This window comes from Stigmatopora nigra, chromosome 6 (genome assembly GCF_051989575.1).
Source record: "Stigmatopora nigra isolate UIUO_SnigA chromosome 6, RoL_Snig_1.1, whole genome shotgun sequence".
Taxonomy (NCBI): domain Eukaryota; kingdom Metazoa; phylum Chordata; class Actinopteri; order Syngnathiformes; family Syngnathidae; genus Stigmatopora; species Stigmatopora nigra.
The window spans coordinates 3,802,818-3,818,418 of record NC_135513.1 but is presented as its reverse complement, the minus strand read 5'-3'; the positions used below and the strand labels follow the sequence as shown (position 1 = coordinate 3,818,418).

General features: G+C 39.7%; 2 protein-coding genes across 3 annotated transcripts; both read right to left on the bottom strand.

Annotated features, from left to right (window-relative positions):
• Positions 1–572: 572 nt before the first annotated feature.
• rps15a (ribosomal protein S15a) lies at positions 573–4,232 on the bottom strand. Of its 2 annotated transcripts, none has more exons than XM_077718789.1 (5): positions 4,101–4,232; positions 3,202–3,339; positions 2,990–3,069; positions 2,490–2,575; positions 573–699 (listed from the first exon to the last, which is right to left on the bottom strand). In XM_077718789.1, exons 2-5 carry the CDS (start codon positions 3,332–3,334, stop codon positions 606–608), a joined length of 393 nt encoding a protein of 130 aa, XP_077574915.1. In that variant the 5' UTR covers positions 3,335–3,339; positions 4,101–4,232; the 3' UTR covers positions 573–605. The 2 variants fall into 2 exon arrangements, with proteins under 2 accessions (XP_077574915.1, XP_077574916.1); XM_077718790.1 differs by having other exon boundaries at positions 4,009–4,109.
• A 637-nt stretch (positions 4,233–4,869) lies between these two features.
• Positions 4,870–10,401, bottom strand: notum2 (notum pectinacetylesterase 2). Its single transcript, XM_077719213.1, has 12 exons — positions 10,271–10,401; positions 9,859–10,168; positions 9,604–9,656; positions 8,504–8,599; positions 8,097–8,157; positions 7,890–8,002; positions 7,685–7,787; positions 7,161–7,349; positions 6,507–6,607; positions 6,015–6,162; positions 5,882–5,929; positions 4,870–5,705 (listed from the first exon to the last, which is right to left on the bottom strand). Exons 1-12 carry the CDS (start codon positions 10,389–10,391, stop codon positions 5,414–5,416), a joined length of 1,635 nt encoding a protein of 544 aa, XP_077575339.1. The 5' UTR covers positions 10,392–10,401; the 3' UTR covers positions 4,870–5,413.
• Positions 10,402–15,601: the final 5,200 nt, after the last annotated feature.

Genomic DNA, 15,601 nt, shown 5'->3' with positions numbered 1-15,601 from the left:
ATGATGTCTGTGTATTACCAAGAGTCACCCTGAAAACAGTAGGCCCAGCTCTATTGAGGTCATTGAACAAGTTCGCCTTTGTAGTTCTTGGCTGACTTGAGGGCTCATTGTGGCACCCAGCGTGATATCTGACATGGAGGCCTACTCCGATTGAGATTGACAGTCATGTATATTGCTTCTTTCATTTTCTAACGATTGATCCATAGGTAGACCTTTTTACACCAAGCTGCCTGGAAATTTTTCTGCAGCCTCCATGATTTCCAAGTGGGGGAACTTCAAATATAGTTATGTAGAAATGATTAAAATATAACCTCAAATGTTATTATAATATAACAAAAAGTATGGCTAACGACTGAAGTTCAAAGAAGGATGACATTAACAAAAGCTCTCAGCAGCTTTTAAAACTGGAAGTACAATATACCCACAACAACACGTTTTTCCTCACTTTACAATTGGTTCAATAAACATGGCCAATCTATACAAGCTAAGTTCAACGAACCCAGGTAATTTCATATTTAAAAAAAAAAAAAACATTTGTAAGTCAAATTAAATGAATCAAGTGGACCAAAATGTTTCCCTGGTTGATTTTATTTTCAGTTTACATTTTAGAAAAAGAATCCAAGGATTTTGCCTCCTGTATGTTTCCGTCTGGCCTCTTCGTGGTCCATGATGCCAGCTGAGGTGGTAAGTACAATGTATCTGTAGAGGAGAGAAGCCCACAATTAAAAGTTTGCAATTTCTATAGCCCCTATAGTAACTCAACGACATACACATGAATGTAGAGCCCATGTGGAGCCTACCGTATTTTCAGAGCAATAGGGCGCACTTTAAAAGTCTAAATTTTTCTCTAAAATTGTCCATGTGCCCAATTGGTCGGTACGGAAATTTTTGTATCGACAAAAAACAGAAAATACATCCGCAACTGAGACTGCGCCCTTTCCAGCAGTTCATTTTAAAGGTGTAAAAATGTAGTGCCCATAATTTTGGTATTGCAATATTAAATTAAAAGTATATGTACACGTTTCCAAGTTTACTGTGGTTCTTCTAGAAGTGACAGTCAGAACAATGCTAAACTTTTCCATCTTCACATTTTTTTCCACACACTTATAGCCAGCCAGTTATTTCCCACTTCAATGAATGTGTGATGGAATTGTGAGAACTGAGGGGTAATGAGTCAATACACCTACAATTAGCATTGCAACCATACGGGTTTAGCATTGGTGATTGGTAAAATTCTAACTGAATGTGGTTTGCTATCTTCAATACAAAGTTATGCGAAATAAAAAGCAAATTGGAAATGCTTGGAAGGCATGCTCTCCTTCCTAATTCATTTAGGCTCCTGAGAACTTAGCTGTATAAACATAAGTAACATCCATGGCTCTATTACTATTGCCAAGGGCATGATATGGTAGAGTACCATTAATTTATATAACAGCGAGAGGATTGCTTAAAACATTTACTATTAGTGTAATGGATAAAAGTAAATCAATTTGGCCGTTTCACAGTAAAAATTGAATGGACATCTGTTTCCGTCGATGGCAGTCAAAGAGTTAAATTCAGTTTTTCACCACACATGCCACCAGAAAACTCCCATACAGCTGGTGGCACTCAGTGCACCGATAATGGCTTTTCTCCAAAATAGACGGGGAAGCATTGTAATCCAGTGCGCTTTGTACATGTACCAATACCAAAATTTGTTTTCACGATAAAAAAAAATCAGCCGATAGGACAACTACGGCAAGCAGCCCCGACTCCATACTATTTTCCCTTAGATAAAGTACTGTGCAGTGACTGCTGGGATATAGTTCTTAATACACCCAGCACGTGACCAGACCTTGGGTCGCTGGCTTTTTGGTCCCCATTAGGGTTAGAGTTTAATATCTAAGCACATTTGACAACCCTAAACCTAACCCCAACGACGACCAAAAGTCCGAGCACCCACCCAGTATGACGGTCATTTTGGCTGGATTTACAAAAAAATATCCTGCCGCTAGATGTTGGCGTCAACAGAACATTCAAAGCTAGACTTCGAACTGTATATATAAATTATATATATTAACTCGGACATCCTATACACCAGTTATTTGTCACTCTGTTAGTAGATGGCAAATTAGAACAAATAAAAAAAAATTTCATTCCAATGTCCCGTTTTGTGTTTTTTCAGAGGGTTGAACGAATAAATTTGTTTTTTTGTTCATTTCTATGGGAGACATTGATTTGAGATACGGGTAATTCAAATTCCGAGCACATACCGAGCGCATTAAGATCGTATCTCAAGGTATCACTGTACTTGCAGCTACCATCCCACTTAAGAAAGTGGTCACCAATAAAATGTACTTTCGTAGACAAGCAGTATAGAGGTAATAATGACAGTAAAAACACTGAACAAAAGCCCGCCCAACCTTGCCTCAAAAGACAAAAGGTGCAAACCGTACTGGTTCACCCATGAAAAACATTCAATGTATGTATGGAAAGTGTGCGTTTCTCACCCAAACTGTCTTGAGGGCAGAAGATTGTTTTGCCACTTCTCCAGATCCTTGAGCTGAAGATCAAAACGTGGACTGATCACGCCACACTGCAATAAACAAAGACAAATGATTTAAAACGTTAATATGGAGTAGCTATCCACAATGTTTTATTTCTTGCCACGGGTGCGGCCAATTTGTGACATTTTCGTCTTCTGCACAGGTGGCGCAGATAAACTTCGTCTGCTGCTTGTGTGAAATATTTGTCTACGTTTTCTTACTTGCGTTGCCATTTAACAACGAATGGCATGTTTTTTTTAACACAGGTTGGCACGCATCAATCATTTTTCATATCAATGTTTGGTATTACAGTATAACTGCATTCCTAAATTAAATACGCACTGTAGTATTCTGCCTAATATTGCTATTTAGGTTGTTTACCATTATCTTCATGCAGTTAATATATAATACAAAATTAAGTGAACAGTTCAAATTCCCTGGTAATGAGGCAGTCCCAACTTTACCTTGTTCAGCCTTCCTGTGAGATTGACGACAATTTTTCCAGCTCTGTGGTCATCAATAATCTCAAACTCACCAATGTAACCTGAAAAAGACAAACAAAAATCATTTTAAGGAGAAAATCTGAGTGAACCTAAGAGCCGACGTAGCCAAGCGCATGCACAATAAAAACAAAAATAAAAAATCAAGCAAGACAATGCAGGTAATTAACACTTACCATGCTTCATCATGACAGTTAGGAAGCGCACAATGACCTTAGAACATGGCCTGATTAGGACCTGGCGTTTCCCACGCTTCTCAGCATTGTTGATGCACTTCAGAGCATCTGCGAGAACGTTCATGCGCACCATGATGCCTGGAGAAAAAAAAAAACTTGGTGAATAAATTAGAAAAGACTATTTTTAACATATTAAATTAGAAAGATCAGACGCTCAATACATGTTTAAAAACAGATTAAGCACAAACTTTCAGTAAACTATCCCAAGAGTATAAACAAAACGACTTCATCGTGGAAAAAAGGTTTACGACGATGGCACAGCAGTGAGGGGACATTTTGAGTGAACTCCAAAGACGAAACGTATCTAAAGTGCAACACAGGAAAGACAACAGCCACTCTCGGTCTTATGAGACAGCTAAACACGTTAGGTATATCGAGTTGCAATTGAACATCATTCAATACCACCACCAAACAAACTATTATTTTGTGCATTTAGATACACAGCCCAACAAAATACGGTGGTGTGTCAAATTCCTAGCCGTAGCTGTGGCAGGTTAAGACCTTCACTAAATGCCAAATAGTAGGGGCGCGAATGGCGATATTTGTCAAAAAGTGCTATTTTATACATTACCGTTAACGTTATATAATGTTCTTTATTCGAAAAAACGTATCAATATTTAAGGAGACTACAAGGCAGGGACCGTTTGACCCGAGCAGACGGACCGCACATGGGAAAAGTGGCTATAACGAAGCCAAAATGTGGTCAAGAGAGACGATAACATTTTCAACGAATTACTGCATACATACGTTTTAATTTTATTTACAAACTGGAAGTGTAAACGATAAGATGCTGTTGATATTTAATAGATTGCATTTCACAATAATAAAAGGCATCTCACCGGTTCAGCAATATGGCGGAAGAGGAAGTCGCATAAGTTTGCAATGCATTATTGGAAATTTGTAAATATCTTTAAAATATCGATATTCGATAACTACATTGATGCGGTGTCCTCTGCTACAATTTTATATTTTACTTATTTGCAAAACCTTGCTTCGAAATTTTGATTTTATTCAATTCTCCCGAAAATATGTGTCTATATTTAAAACGAGTGCCCTCAAGCGTTGAGGATACAAACTACACAGTATTCCAGTGCGTAATTCCGACATTTTACAAAAATATATTAATTTAACAACCATTCACTTGTTTTCCCTAATTGCGCTACCATGGCGCATACAGAAACGCGTTTTAAACAATCCTTATTGCAGTGGGCGATATTAAAAAATGATAGGAAAGATATTGCATTCAATGAAATGTATGCATCAATATGTTGGCATAGCCTTGATATTAATTAAATCACAAAATAAAAGAAAATCAGTCAGAGTCTTTGAGCTGACAGTTTAGAGGTTTTTATAATATAATAGGTAGCAACAGTACATTTGTACATACATTACATTTAAAATAAATGTAACAACTACATTTGTTAAATAATGGTAGGCTGGATAAATCCCCAACTAACCTGAGAAATGATTGAGTATAAATGATTCATATTTTTTCCGAACCCTTTATCCTCACGAGGGTTGTGGGGATGCTGGAGCGTATCCCAGCTAAGAATGGGCACCAGGCAGGGGTCACCCTGAATTGGTGGTGTTCAGCCAATCGCAGGGCACAAGGCGACGGACAACCATTCATGCTCACACATTTATTCCCAGGGGCAATTTTGGGTATTCAACCAGCCTACCATGCATGTTTTGGAATGTGGGAGGAAACCAGAGTACCAGAATACCCACGCAAGCCCAGGAAGAACATGCAAACTCCGAAAAATTAGGACCCAGAACTGTAAAGCCAATGTGCCAACCATTATTCCAACGGACTGCCCCAGTATAAATTATATTAATAAATATAGTCCTAAAGTTGGTAATAAAAAAAAGAAGTATACCAAGAAAAAATTGTTTGGGTGATGCTGACATTTTGTAAAGTTCTTATTACTTCAATAAATGTCATAACCATAATCAACGTGCTTATCAAAACGTTTAAAATATGTTACTTTCAATGAAAAAAATAAATCAGATACAAATAAAAACATATGAACCTTTGGTTTCAAGCTTGACAAATGGAACAAAATTGGGTAATAGATATTTCTTTACAAATTTGATGGTTACATAAAAATAAAAACCAGCCTTTATGTGCATGTTTTAATCTTAGTCACCATTGCTACCCAATGCTTGGACGAAAATCTGTATCTTTTTTGGGATTCGAGCCTAGCTTCCGAAGGTCAAATCCCATGGCTACTAGCACCTGGGGCAAAGTAAGCTCCTGCTGGGTTGCCTGGTTTACCAAAGTGGGGCAGGTCGGGTTACACTGAGGCCAATGGCAATCATCCACCAAGTAGAATGGACACCCTTTGGATGGAGTTCTGTTGTTACGAGTGGCTTCCAGGCTCCTCTCCCAGCAGTTTATGGCACGTGGCAGTGAAGTTCCTCTAATTTGGAAACTGTTCCAGTTACTAAGAAAAGTAGTGGAGTAAATAAGGATGTCATGGTGTAAAGAAAGGCAAAAAATGGAGCAGTGACAACTTAAATGGCATTAACATGCAAGTTGATATCATGGAAAGAAATGTTTTGTTTTTTATTAATTAAAAAGACTTACAAAATGTGGAATCACGACAAAAAAAAGCCATACCTTCTGGTAATCGCTGTATGGGAAAGGCAGGAAGGAGCGAATACTGCTCTATAAAAACAACAAAATGGCACATAATTTGTGAAATTGATGCTTAATTTACAATATTGTAGCAAAATATTCATTTCATACTTACGTGACATCCGTTAAGGAATTCTTCAATTCTGTACCTAGATTCCGTATGTACTGCCATTGTTCATTGCGCATATGCTGTCCTCCAATGTAGATGTTCTCCATCCTCAGTTGTTCCTCATCAAATAGCCATTGCGCAATAAATAAGGGTGCTACAGAGAAAACAAGGGGTTAACTGTAATTAGCTTTTAAGTAAGAAACGTAGTTTAGAGAATTTAAACATCAGTCTGTATTCGAAAGACAATACCAAAGAACAAATCAGATATTATGAAATAAAAATCAATAAACTAAATAAATAAACCTGGGTCACTCACTCAAAGACTTAGAAAATTTAGAACATCAATTTATCTCTTTCAGGGTTTCTAAAAACAACAACACTCATTTATAGCCAGCTATACACTGACTTAATGTGTAGTCAATGTTCCAAAAATACATAGATTCCATTTACTATTGAGATTGAAGTATTAAATACAATTGGATTATGAAGGACCCTTACAATTTAAAGTTGAATAAAGCTTAGAGCCAAAGAAGCACTGCCATTCTTCCCCTTTCTTATAGAGGCGACGGCACCTGTCGGGCACTACACCATTCCACAACCTGAGAAAGTAAGAACACATTTTAGGCTTTAAGGTCAACCATTCTAAAAAGTGTAAAATACAGTCTTCCCTTATTTGTGATATTATTTGGTTTCAGAATTTGTTTCATAACTCAGATTTTTCATAAGTAGAGCAGCATTTTACATTGAATATAGCATAATTTGTTCAACAACTTTAATACTAGGCACTATGAAGCCTTTAAAAATGATAAAAGTATACCAATTTTGTATGAAATATCTATGCAAATGTATGCTTGCAAAACACAGCAAAAATTCTGGTCTCTATTTCCCATTACTCACACGGAACGGCAAGAGCGACACTAAAACAAACATTAAAACCCAATTCTTTACAATAAGAAAACAAATAATAATTATTATCATATACCCATCCCAATAATAAACACACAAATTCTAATAATGTTAGGCACACTGAGAATAACTCAAGCAAATGAGAATCAGGCACAGTAATTTGCTTATCAAAGTGTTTTGTAGCCTGAAAATGTTGTACATAGTAATAATATTTGACAGCCAGGCTGACAGTCTCGGTAACTTTACCTGAGGCCGACCTTTATCGCATCTTCAGGTGAGCAAGTAACTGTTTCAGGGCAGACGGGCGGTCTCTGCTGTTTACTCTCAAGAAACCACCCAGAGTCGACAAGACCTCGGACCTGTGCCTCTGCACCCAACTGCTCCAGATAATTGGCTACTCGCTCAATATTCAGCAAAACTCCTGTACCCCCAGCACTGAAGTAAGATACATAAAGGAAGATTTGACTTATATGTTTTTGACAAAAACTTTAGTTTGCAATATTACTGTACAATGAGTAATGCTAATGCCATTCATTTGTGGCTGAGGGTTGACCCTAAATCGGCAGCCAGATAGTTAGTGAGGTGGATCACTTCACAAGCACCATTCCAAATCACAAAACAACATTAAATAATTTTTCTGCAACATTTTAACTGCTAATGCTTGGCTGCCGAATTGTGATCGCCAAAAGTAGTTCACTGATGATTTAAAAATAGATTTGTGCTCAAAAAGTGCTGTCAGCATCAAAGATTGAGCCCGGAAATTAGCTTACCTTGTGCCAGACAACAGAACAACCTTGGCTTGCTTGATTCCTTTGGGAACAAGGTCTTTGACAACCTCTCGGATAATTAGGGATCCCATGAAAGCATACTCAGCTGATGAAAAGTATACATAATGAGTGTAGTAGAGGTACAGACATGTATACTATAGTCATTATTCATCTGTGTAAATCTTGTGTTCTTCCTGCAAAGACACACTTGCATTTTTATTTCTATCCCGATCTTTCTCTCTCTCCTGTCGTTGCTTTGGAGGAGGGGTCACGGCAGTCTTGGTGCCACTCCAAACATCACTAGAGCAATATGGGATGACGCTGTAGTAAAAGGATACATCCACATATGAACCCTTTATAGCATATCGGAGTTACCAAATAAATGATAATAGAGGATAATAGAGGTTATACTTACACAATATTTGTGTTGTGCCAATAAGGATTCTCTGCTACTTGGGATGACAGTATGCCATGTCCTGTAAAACAAACAATCAATGGTTAATGTGTTCATTTTCTGTACCATTATCCTAACAGGGGTCGTGGGGGGCGCTGGAGTCTAGCCCAGTTAAATACAGCCACCACGTACTGCACAACCAGACGGGTAACTATTCACCCTAGGACTCATACCTTGGGGCAATTTAGAGTGTTCAACTAGCCCATTCTGCATGTTTTGAGGATCTAGGAGGAAACCGGAGTACCCAGAGAAAACCCATGCAAGCCCGGGGAAGAACATGCAAACTCCACACAGTGAAGACCAGGCTTGAGTTGGAAAGACTGATAATAAAATCTATGCACAAAACCAACTGTGATAAATTGTCCTACCACTTTTTGTCAGAGGCCATCCCGTTGAGCTCATGAGTCGAGGAACATTTTGGTATCTGGAATCACAGGTGTGTTTGCTGTAGCAGCACCAGCCCCCTAAAAATAGCAAAGATTAATATTAGGGAAATTCGTCATACATTCTAAAATTCAGAGAGCTAGATTGAAATCCAACTAGTACGAGATTAAAATTGAAATTAAATTAGGTTAAAATATTTTTTTTGCATGTTAACCGGAAGTTGTTTGGTTTCACCTGCTTCAATTTTTGTCGATGTTAAGACTGTGTGAGCACAAAACCGCCCTTGGCGTAATATTAGGAGATATGAAGTTACATTGGCAGGAAAAGTAATAAAATGATGAGATTAAAAACGTTAAAATACTTGTTTTTAAATCACTTGAACTGAAAGTTGGGGTCCGCAGACTTTTGGTGAAGTGCTAACCACTCTTTTGCCGGGCCGCCTGGACCTTGAATGTGTTCTTTAATTTGTTACAGCTTTGAACACTTTTTCTATCGTCGACAATCATTATTCATTGATTTTCTAAACCCATTATCCTCACAAGGGTTGTGAGGGGTGCTGGAGCCTATTTCGGCTATCTACGGGCAACAGGCAGGGGACACCCTGAATTGGTGGCCAGCCAATCACTGGACACAAGGAGACAGCCAACCAATCACGCTCACACATACACACCTTGGGGCAATTTAAAGTGTTCAACCTGCCTACTGTGCATGTGTTGGGGATGTGGGAGGAAAATAAAGTACCTGGAGAAAACCCACACAAGGTGAACATGCAAACTCCACACAGTGAGGATCCTCCCTGGAATAGAATCTTCGACCCAGAATTGTGAGGCTGACACGCTGAACACTATAATCATTATAAATATATTTTTGTAATCTTTTTCATAATTTAGAGGTTCTCTGATATCATTCCACTGCCCTTCGCAAAATACACATAAGGTAAACTATTTGAAAAATACGGTCGATCACCATCCTTGCATATTTCCATCTGAAATAAACTTAAGTCAGACAGCTGCCAAAAAGGAGAAAAACACAAAATGACATCACCATCTGATTAACCAGAGTGTTTTTAAAATAAAATACTCACCTTCCAAAAACAACAGCCATCTGCGGCTTCCTTTGACCTCTTTTAGGTAAAACCTGCACAACCACAAATGATTATAGCTGAATTAAGTTAAGAATTGCTTCTGAGCAAGTTGAGTTCCATCTATTCTCTCAAAATATTGCATTCTTCATTATCTTTTTACCTCTAAAGTGAAATCAAATGAACTTTTTGCCAAACATTAAAATAATAAATGTGGTAAAATAAATTGTAATATTCTATTTCAAATGACCATCTCACCCAGCTGGGGTCCCATCATTACATGTAACATGTGGGTTTTTGAGAAAGTGCAGCCTCATTTCATCCGTCTGCTGCTTAGTTGTTCGAGCTCCAGCAGCATCATCCTTTGTTGTTTTACCTCCACTGTTGTCTGCAGTACCCCGATTGTTTGAAACACTCCCGGTGGAGAGAGCAGTCTCCGGTGAAGGCTGTATGCCGTTGTTGACTTGGTCACGATGTGTAGATTTCTTGGTGGACTGGACTTTTGTATTCCTACACCAGTTCATCCCAAGCAAAAGCAAAAAAATAGCCTGGCCAAGGATCCGCATCTCTCTACAGATGATACAGTACAATAGTAATTTAATTAAGCATAATTCTATAATTACACACTACAATCTGCCCTAAACTTAAAATTAGAAGTGGACATACCTACTTGAAAAATGAACAAAGGCAGTTGAGCTTGATGAGATCACTGGTAGAATGTGTAAGAATATGATGCCAGTCTTAAGTTGGAATGAAGACTTCAAAATGCGTTGATGAAGCCTGCAAATCATCAGTGAGCTTTATAGTGCCGCCATATGGATCAGAGTTCCTCCCATTTTCTCGTGAAGCTCCAACTTACGAAACGCATCGAGGGGGAGGTACTGGATGACCAGGAGTGAGGAGAAAAGATCTCCTTAACATATTTCTTTGCACACATTCATGAGCAAAGCACTTTGCCATCTGATCACAACTCAAGAACATGCTTCCCTTCCTACCCCCCACATCCATCTCTTTCTTCCTTCTCCTGAGTCTGTCTCTGTTCAAAAGTGTATTTGAGACAAGACATTAGTTCTCTCTTACCAAAATTAAAATATCATATGATAAAGTCAAATGCAATGAAACATTATGTATTTATAGATGTGAGAAGCCACTGAGCGATTCTGAAATATTGGAGTGGCCAATTCTGCGAAAATAATGACTCAAGTGCTTAGGTGTAAGTCATTTGCGAGTGAGGAGTATTTAGTAGGTTTAATTTCACGCTAAATTATATCCCAGGTTCCAGAAACGGGAACCCGTATGTGTTATCCCGCGTTTTCCATTACCCGAACTCGGAGGAGGAGCCCCCAACTATCTTACCTCCCTCCTTTAGGGAGTATGAGGACGGGACTGGAGGCCGAAGTACTGATGGCCCAAGATTTGGAGCCGGACCCAAGACAAGGTAAGCATAAGGACCTTTATGTTCCTACCCCAATGCATTCCAAGGTGATAGAATGGGCCCACACCTCCTGCCTTAACCTGCCACCCAGGGGTTGCCCGCACATTGGCGGTGTTGCGCCAACGCTATTGGTAGCCGACGTTAAGGGCCTGGTCTCACATTGCGGTTGACTTCGTCACGGGCCTTCCTGAATCCCAGGGTAACACTGCCCATACTAACTATTGTCGACCGGTTTTCCAAGGCTGCCCACTTCATCGCTCTCCGAAAACTACCTTCAGGCCAGGAGATGGCCGCCGTCCTTACACAGCGTGTTTTCCGCCTGTAAGGAATACAGGGTTTCTGACCGGGGGTCCACAATTCATTTCGCACATCTGGTGTGCCTTCTGTTCAGCCCTTAAGATCACAGCTAGCCTCTCCTCGGGATATCATCGGCAGTCTAACTGTCAGTGTGAGCACACAAATCAGTAGTTGGAGGCAGCGATTCGCTGTACAACCCATGCGGACCCAGCCACCTGGAGTGACCAGCTGCCCTGGATCGAATATGCCCACAACTCCCACCCCAACTCCTCCTCCAACCTGTCCCCTTTCGAGTGTTTCCTAGGCTATCAACCCCCCTTATTTCCTTCCCTGGAGGCAGATATTGCCGTGCACTCCGTCTAGGCACACATGACCAGATGTGGCCGTATCTGGGAAAAGGCCCAGGCTGCGCTTCAGTGCCGCCGTCATGGCCCCGCACCAGCCTACGTTGTTGGTCAAAAGATGTGGCTGTCCACCCGAGATTCCCCCTAAGGACCGAGTCCCGGAAGCTGTCCACCCGCTTCATCGGTCCCTACGAGATCGAACGGTATATAAACCCACGCAACGTGTGCCGCTTAGAGGGAACATTGCCCACAACCCCGGACAACGACTTCTCCTTCGCCCTATGTACCCTCCACTCTGGACTTCACGGATGCCGACCTTCCTTCTACGACTAACGACTCGCCTATGCTATCCCCTCTTGTGCTTTTGCCAGTGTCTTGGACGATTCTAATGAAGATTCGAGAACCTGACTCGCAGCTCTCCCCTGCTTTGGGGCCCTCCATCCCCGATCGTAACAACCTGAATAAATGATAGCTCTTTCAGCCATTCTCTTTTATTGATGCTCATAGTTCTTTCCTAATTGTAACAATGAGTCTATTGTTGGTACTGTAGATTACATCTTGATCATTGTTTACCTTTATTACTTTGACATGAGAAGGTACAAATGATATAAACACCTAAGTGTGTTGTTACATTGCAGTTACATACACAATCCACAGATATTTATTTGGTTAAATAATTTCATGAACACTGACAATAAATCTAATTTAAGCATACATAAAAACTAAATCTGACTGCTCCAAAAAATCGGCGATGTAGCTTTTATTGTGTTTGGTCACTGTTGAGCACTAATCCTGAGTAGAGTTTGAAATACACTCTATTTTTGATTACTAACTTGTGTACTATAAAGTTAGAGTTAAACATTTCTTTCCTTGCTTTTGATTGAGACATTTTATGCACAGTTTCATAAGATTTTCACCTGTGGCTTTGCTTCCAGGGCTGTCTGGAGTCTGCAGACTCTTGGAGAGTGTATTTGATGATGACAGACAAACTGTTTGAAAATGATCCTCTTCCATACCTGTGGGATGACTCTTTGGTAACATGGCGCTGATCACGAGCCCTGGTGTTCTGAAATTCTCATCAATGAAATGCACACCACCCTAACATGCCAATCACAGCAAATGATGGATGCTTGAAAGGCCAAGTATACAAAGGCAGCACGGGACTCGGGGCTGACTGGGACATGGAATGAGACTGAGGAACAAACACTGAGAGAAAATATGTTACAATAATAATAAACATCATAATTTCCACTTAATTTAAAGATGTAGGTTCTGCTCAAATTCCAAATTAATAAGATTTTATTGTGATCCTAGGGCAAAATAATAATTCTTCTCTGATCAGTGTTAACATTATATTCATTAAAACCATTTGATTAACTTTTTTTTAAATTTGCATCTTCAATAACCTTATAATTACAAAGAAACACCACACAAACAAGATAGAAAAGCTGAACAAGTATTATTACTTTGGCAGGCAAAAGAGAATTTTTGATACATTTTCAAGCATTCATGCTATTTTAAACCCCGGCCAGAATGAAAACAAAACTACTAAAATATTTGTGCAAGATCATATCATCTAAATGCAGTAAAAATGGACCCTAAAGACTTCACTATACAAAACTTGATCTCCTGAGCTGAACAATTCTTCATTCCTTCACTTGTCTAGACCAACTTCTAATAAATCAGTGCAAAAATCTGTTTAACAGATACTTCAATTCGTTGAAGAAAAAAAAAAGGCTGCTGAAAATATATCAGCTTTTCACAAGAAACCATAAAATGGGATTGCTGCGACTAAGTTTTCTTATTGAGACATTTTTTTTACAACAACTAAAACTCAAATCTGTGTATATTGGCCGTGTTTTAAATGGTAAGTAACTGCCGGTAAGAAAAAGTGTACAACCAATTATATATGTATTGATCTGTCTGTCCATTTTACCATTCAACAAATTCCTCATTTTATGTGGTGTCTTGAGACCTATAATCCCAAAATGCACATTGGTTTGATCAAGTCGCTTGACAGTGAGACACAATGTGCTCCACTAAACAGGTTTCAAGTGAGTTTTGTGTCTGAGTAGTAACCCCCAGATTGGCCTTTATGTGAAGTTATATGAAAACCAGTACGTATTTATTCATTCATTTTCTGAACTACTTTATCCTCACTAGGGTCGCGGGGGCTGCTGGAGCCTATGCCAGCTGACTTCGGGCCAGAGGCCGGGGACACCACGAATCGGTGGCCAGTCGATTGCAGGGCACAAAGAGAAGGACAACTATTCACGCTCCCACTCATACCTATGGGCAATTTAGAGTGTCCAATCACCCAACAATGTATGTTTTTGGAATGTGGGAGGAAACTGGAGTACCTGGAGAAAACCAACGCAGGCCTGGGGAGAACATGAAAACGCTACGCTGGTGGACTGACCTGTATTTGAATCCAGGACCCCAGAGCTGCGAGGCTGACGCTCTAACCACTTGATCTACTGGGCCGCCGCAATAAAATTTGCATTATGGCACAAAATATGTGATTCAAGCTACCAGACCGCATCTATTTTGCTACGGTAAAATTTTGCTACCCCTGTTTTCGGGGTGGCTTTAATGGCAGACTGGTTAGCGCCCTGGCCTCACAGTTCCGGGCTCTTTGGTTTGAATCCAGGTCGGTCCTCCTGTGTTTGAATGTTCTCCCCGGGCCAGTGTGGGTTTTTTACTGGGAACTCCAGTTTCTTCTCACATTCCAAAGACCTTCAAGGTCAAGATGGGGCTGGACTCCAGCATCCCCATGACCAATAAATAAATTTCTATCTATTTAAAAATAAATAAAGTTAGCTCATCTGCTGTTTTTCCACTTAGAAACATATGTGTAGTTCAAATATTTCTGCAGGTATTCGGCGTAAAAATTTGACAGATAGTGTTGATGCAGAAAAGGGAGGGTTGCAGCAATCTGGCCAAAATTGTTCAGGCCTGTAAAATAAGTAAATGCTACTGTGGCATGGTGACTGACTGGTAAGCAAGACGTATCGCAATTTGGATCTTGAGTGGGTTTTCCTTGGGTACTGTTTTGTTTTCACACTACTCATCAAGATATCCCACCACAGTTTCCCTAGGTGCATTATGAACCCTCATAATTATGGTGCTATCTCCTCTTTGACATTAGTTTAAGGAGGAAAATTAATATTTTCAGTTCATTCATCTTCTGAACCGCTTGTCCTCACGAAGGTCATGGGGGTGCTGGAGCCAATCCGACCTCAGTGACATGAGGTCACCCTGACCTGGTTGTCAGCCATTCACAAGGCATATTTAGACAAAAAAACCATCCATATGCAAACTTAAAGGCAATTTATAATTTCCAATCAGCCTTCTATGCATGTTTTTGGGCTGTGAGAGAAAGCCGGAATACCTCCACAAAACACTCCTCTACCGTGCCACTGTGAATGAATATTTTTACTGAAATATTTTAATCACTTAATTAGGTAATCATTCTGCTGAAGCTGCAGAGCAATACAATTTTAGGGCATATTGGATTCACCTGAGATGTTACTTTCTATGTCAGCTTTTTGGAGGAATTTGCCCTGATTCTCAGTGCATATAAAAAGCATACAGTACAATAAAATAGTAATCCACCCTTTTTAAAGGTCCAGACTGAGATGCATATTTATTTAAAAAAAAGTCAATTCACAAATATTTTCAGTCCTAAAAGAATGCATAACATACTAATCAGTACTTAAGGCAAAGCCAATGCTGGGTATTAGTTGCCCATAAACTGCAGACAACCCATTGAATGTACTGCAAAGGCAGAAGCCAAAGGGGCATTACTAGCTGTATCCGAAAGATTTTACTGCTGTTGCGGTAAAAGATTTATGGTGACAGTGATTCATAGTTTTCCCAGACTGTCCCGGCTTAGATTTGTTTTATTGCACTATTCAATTCCAAT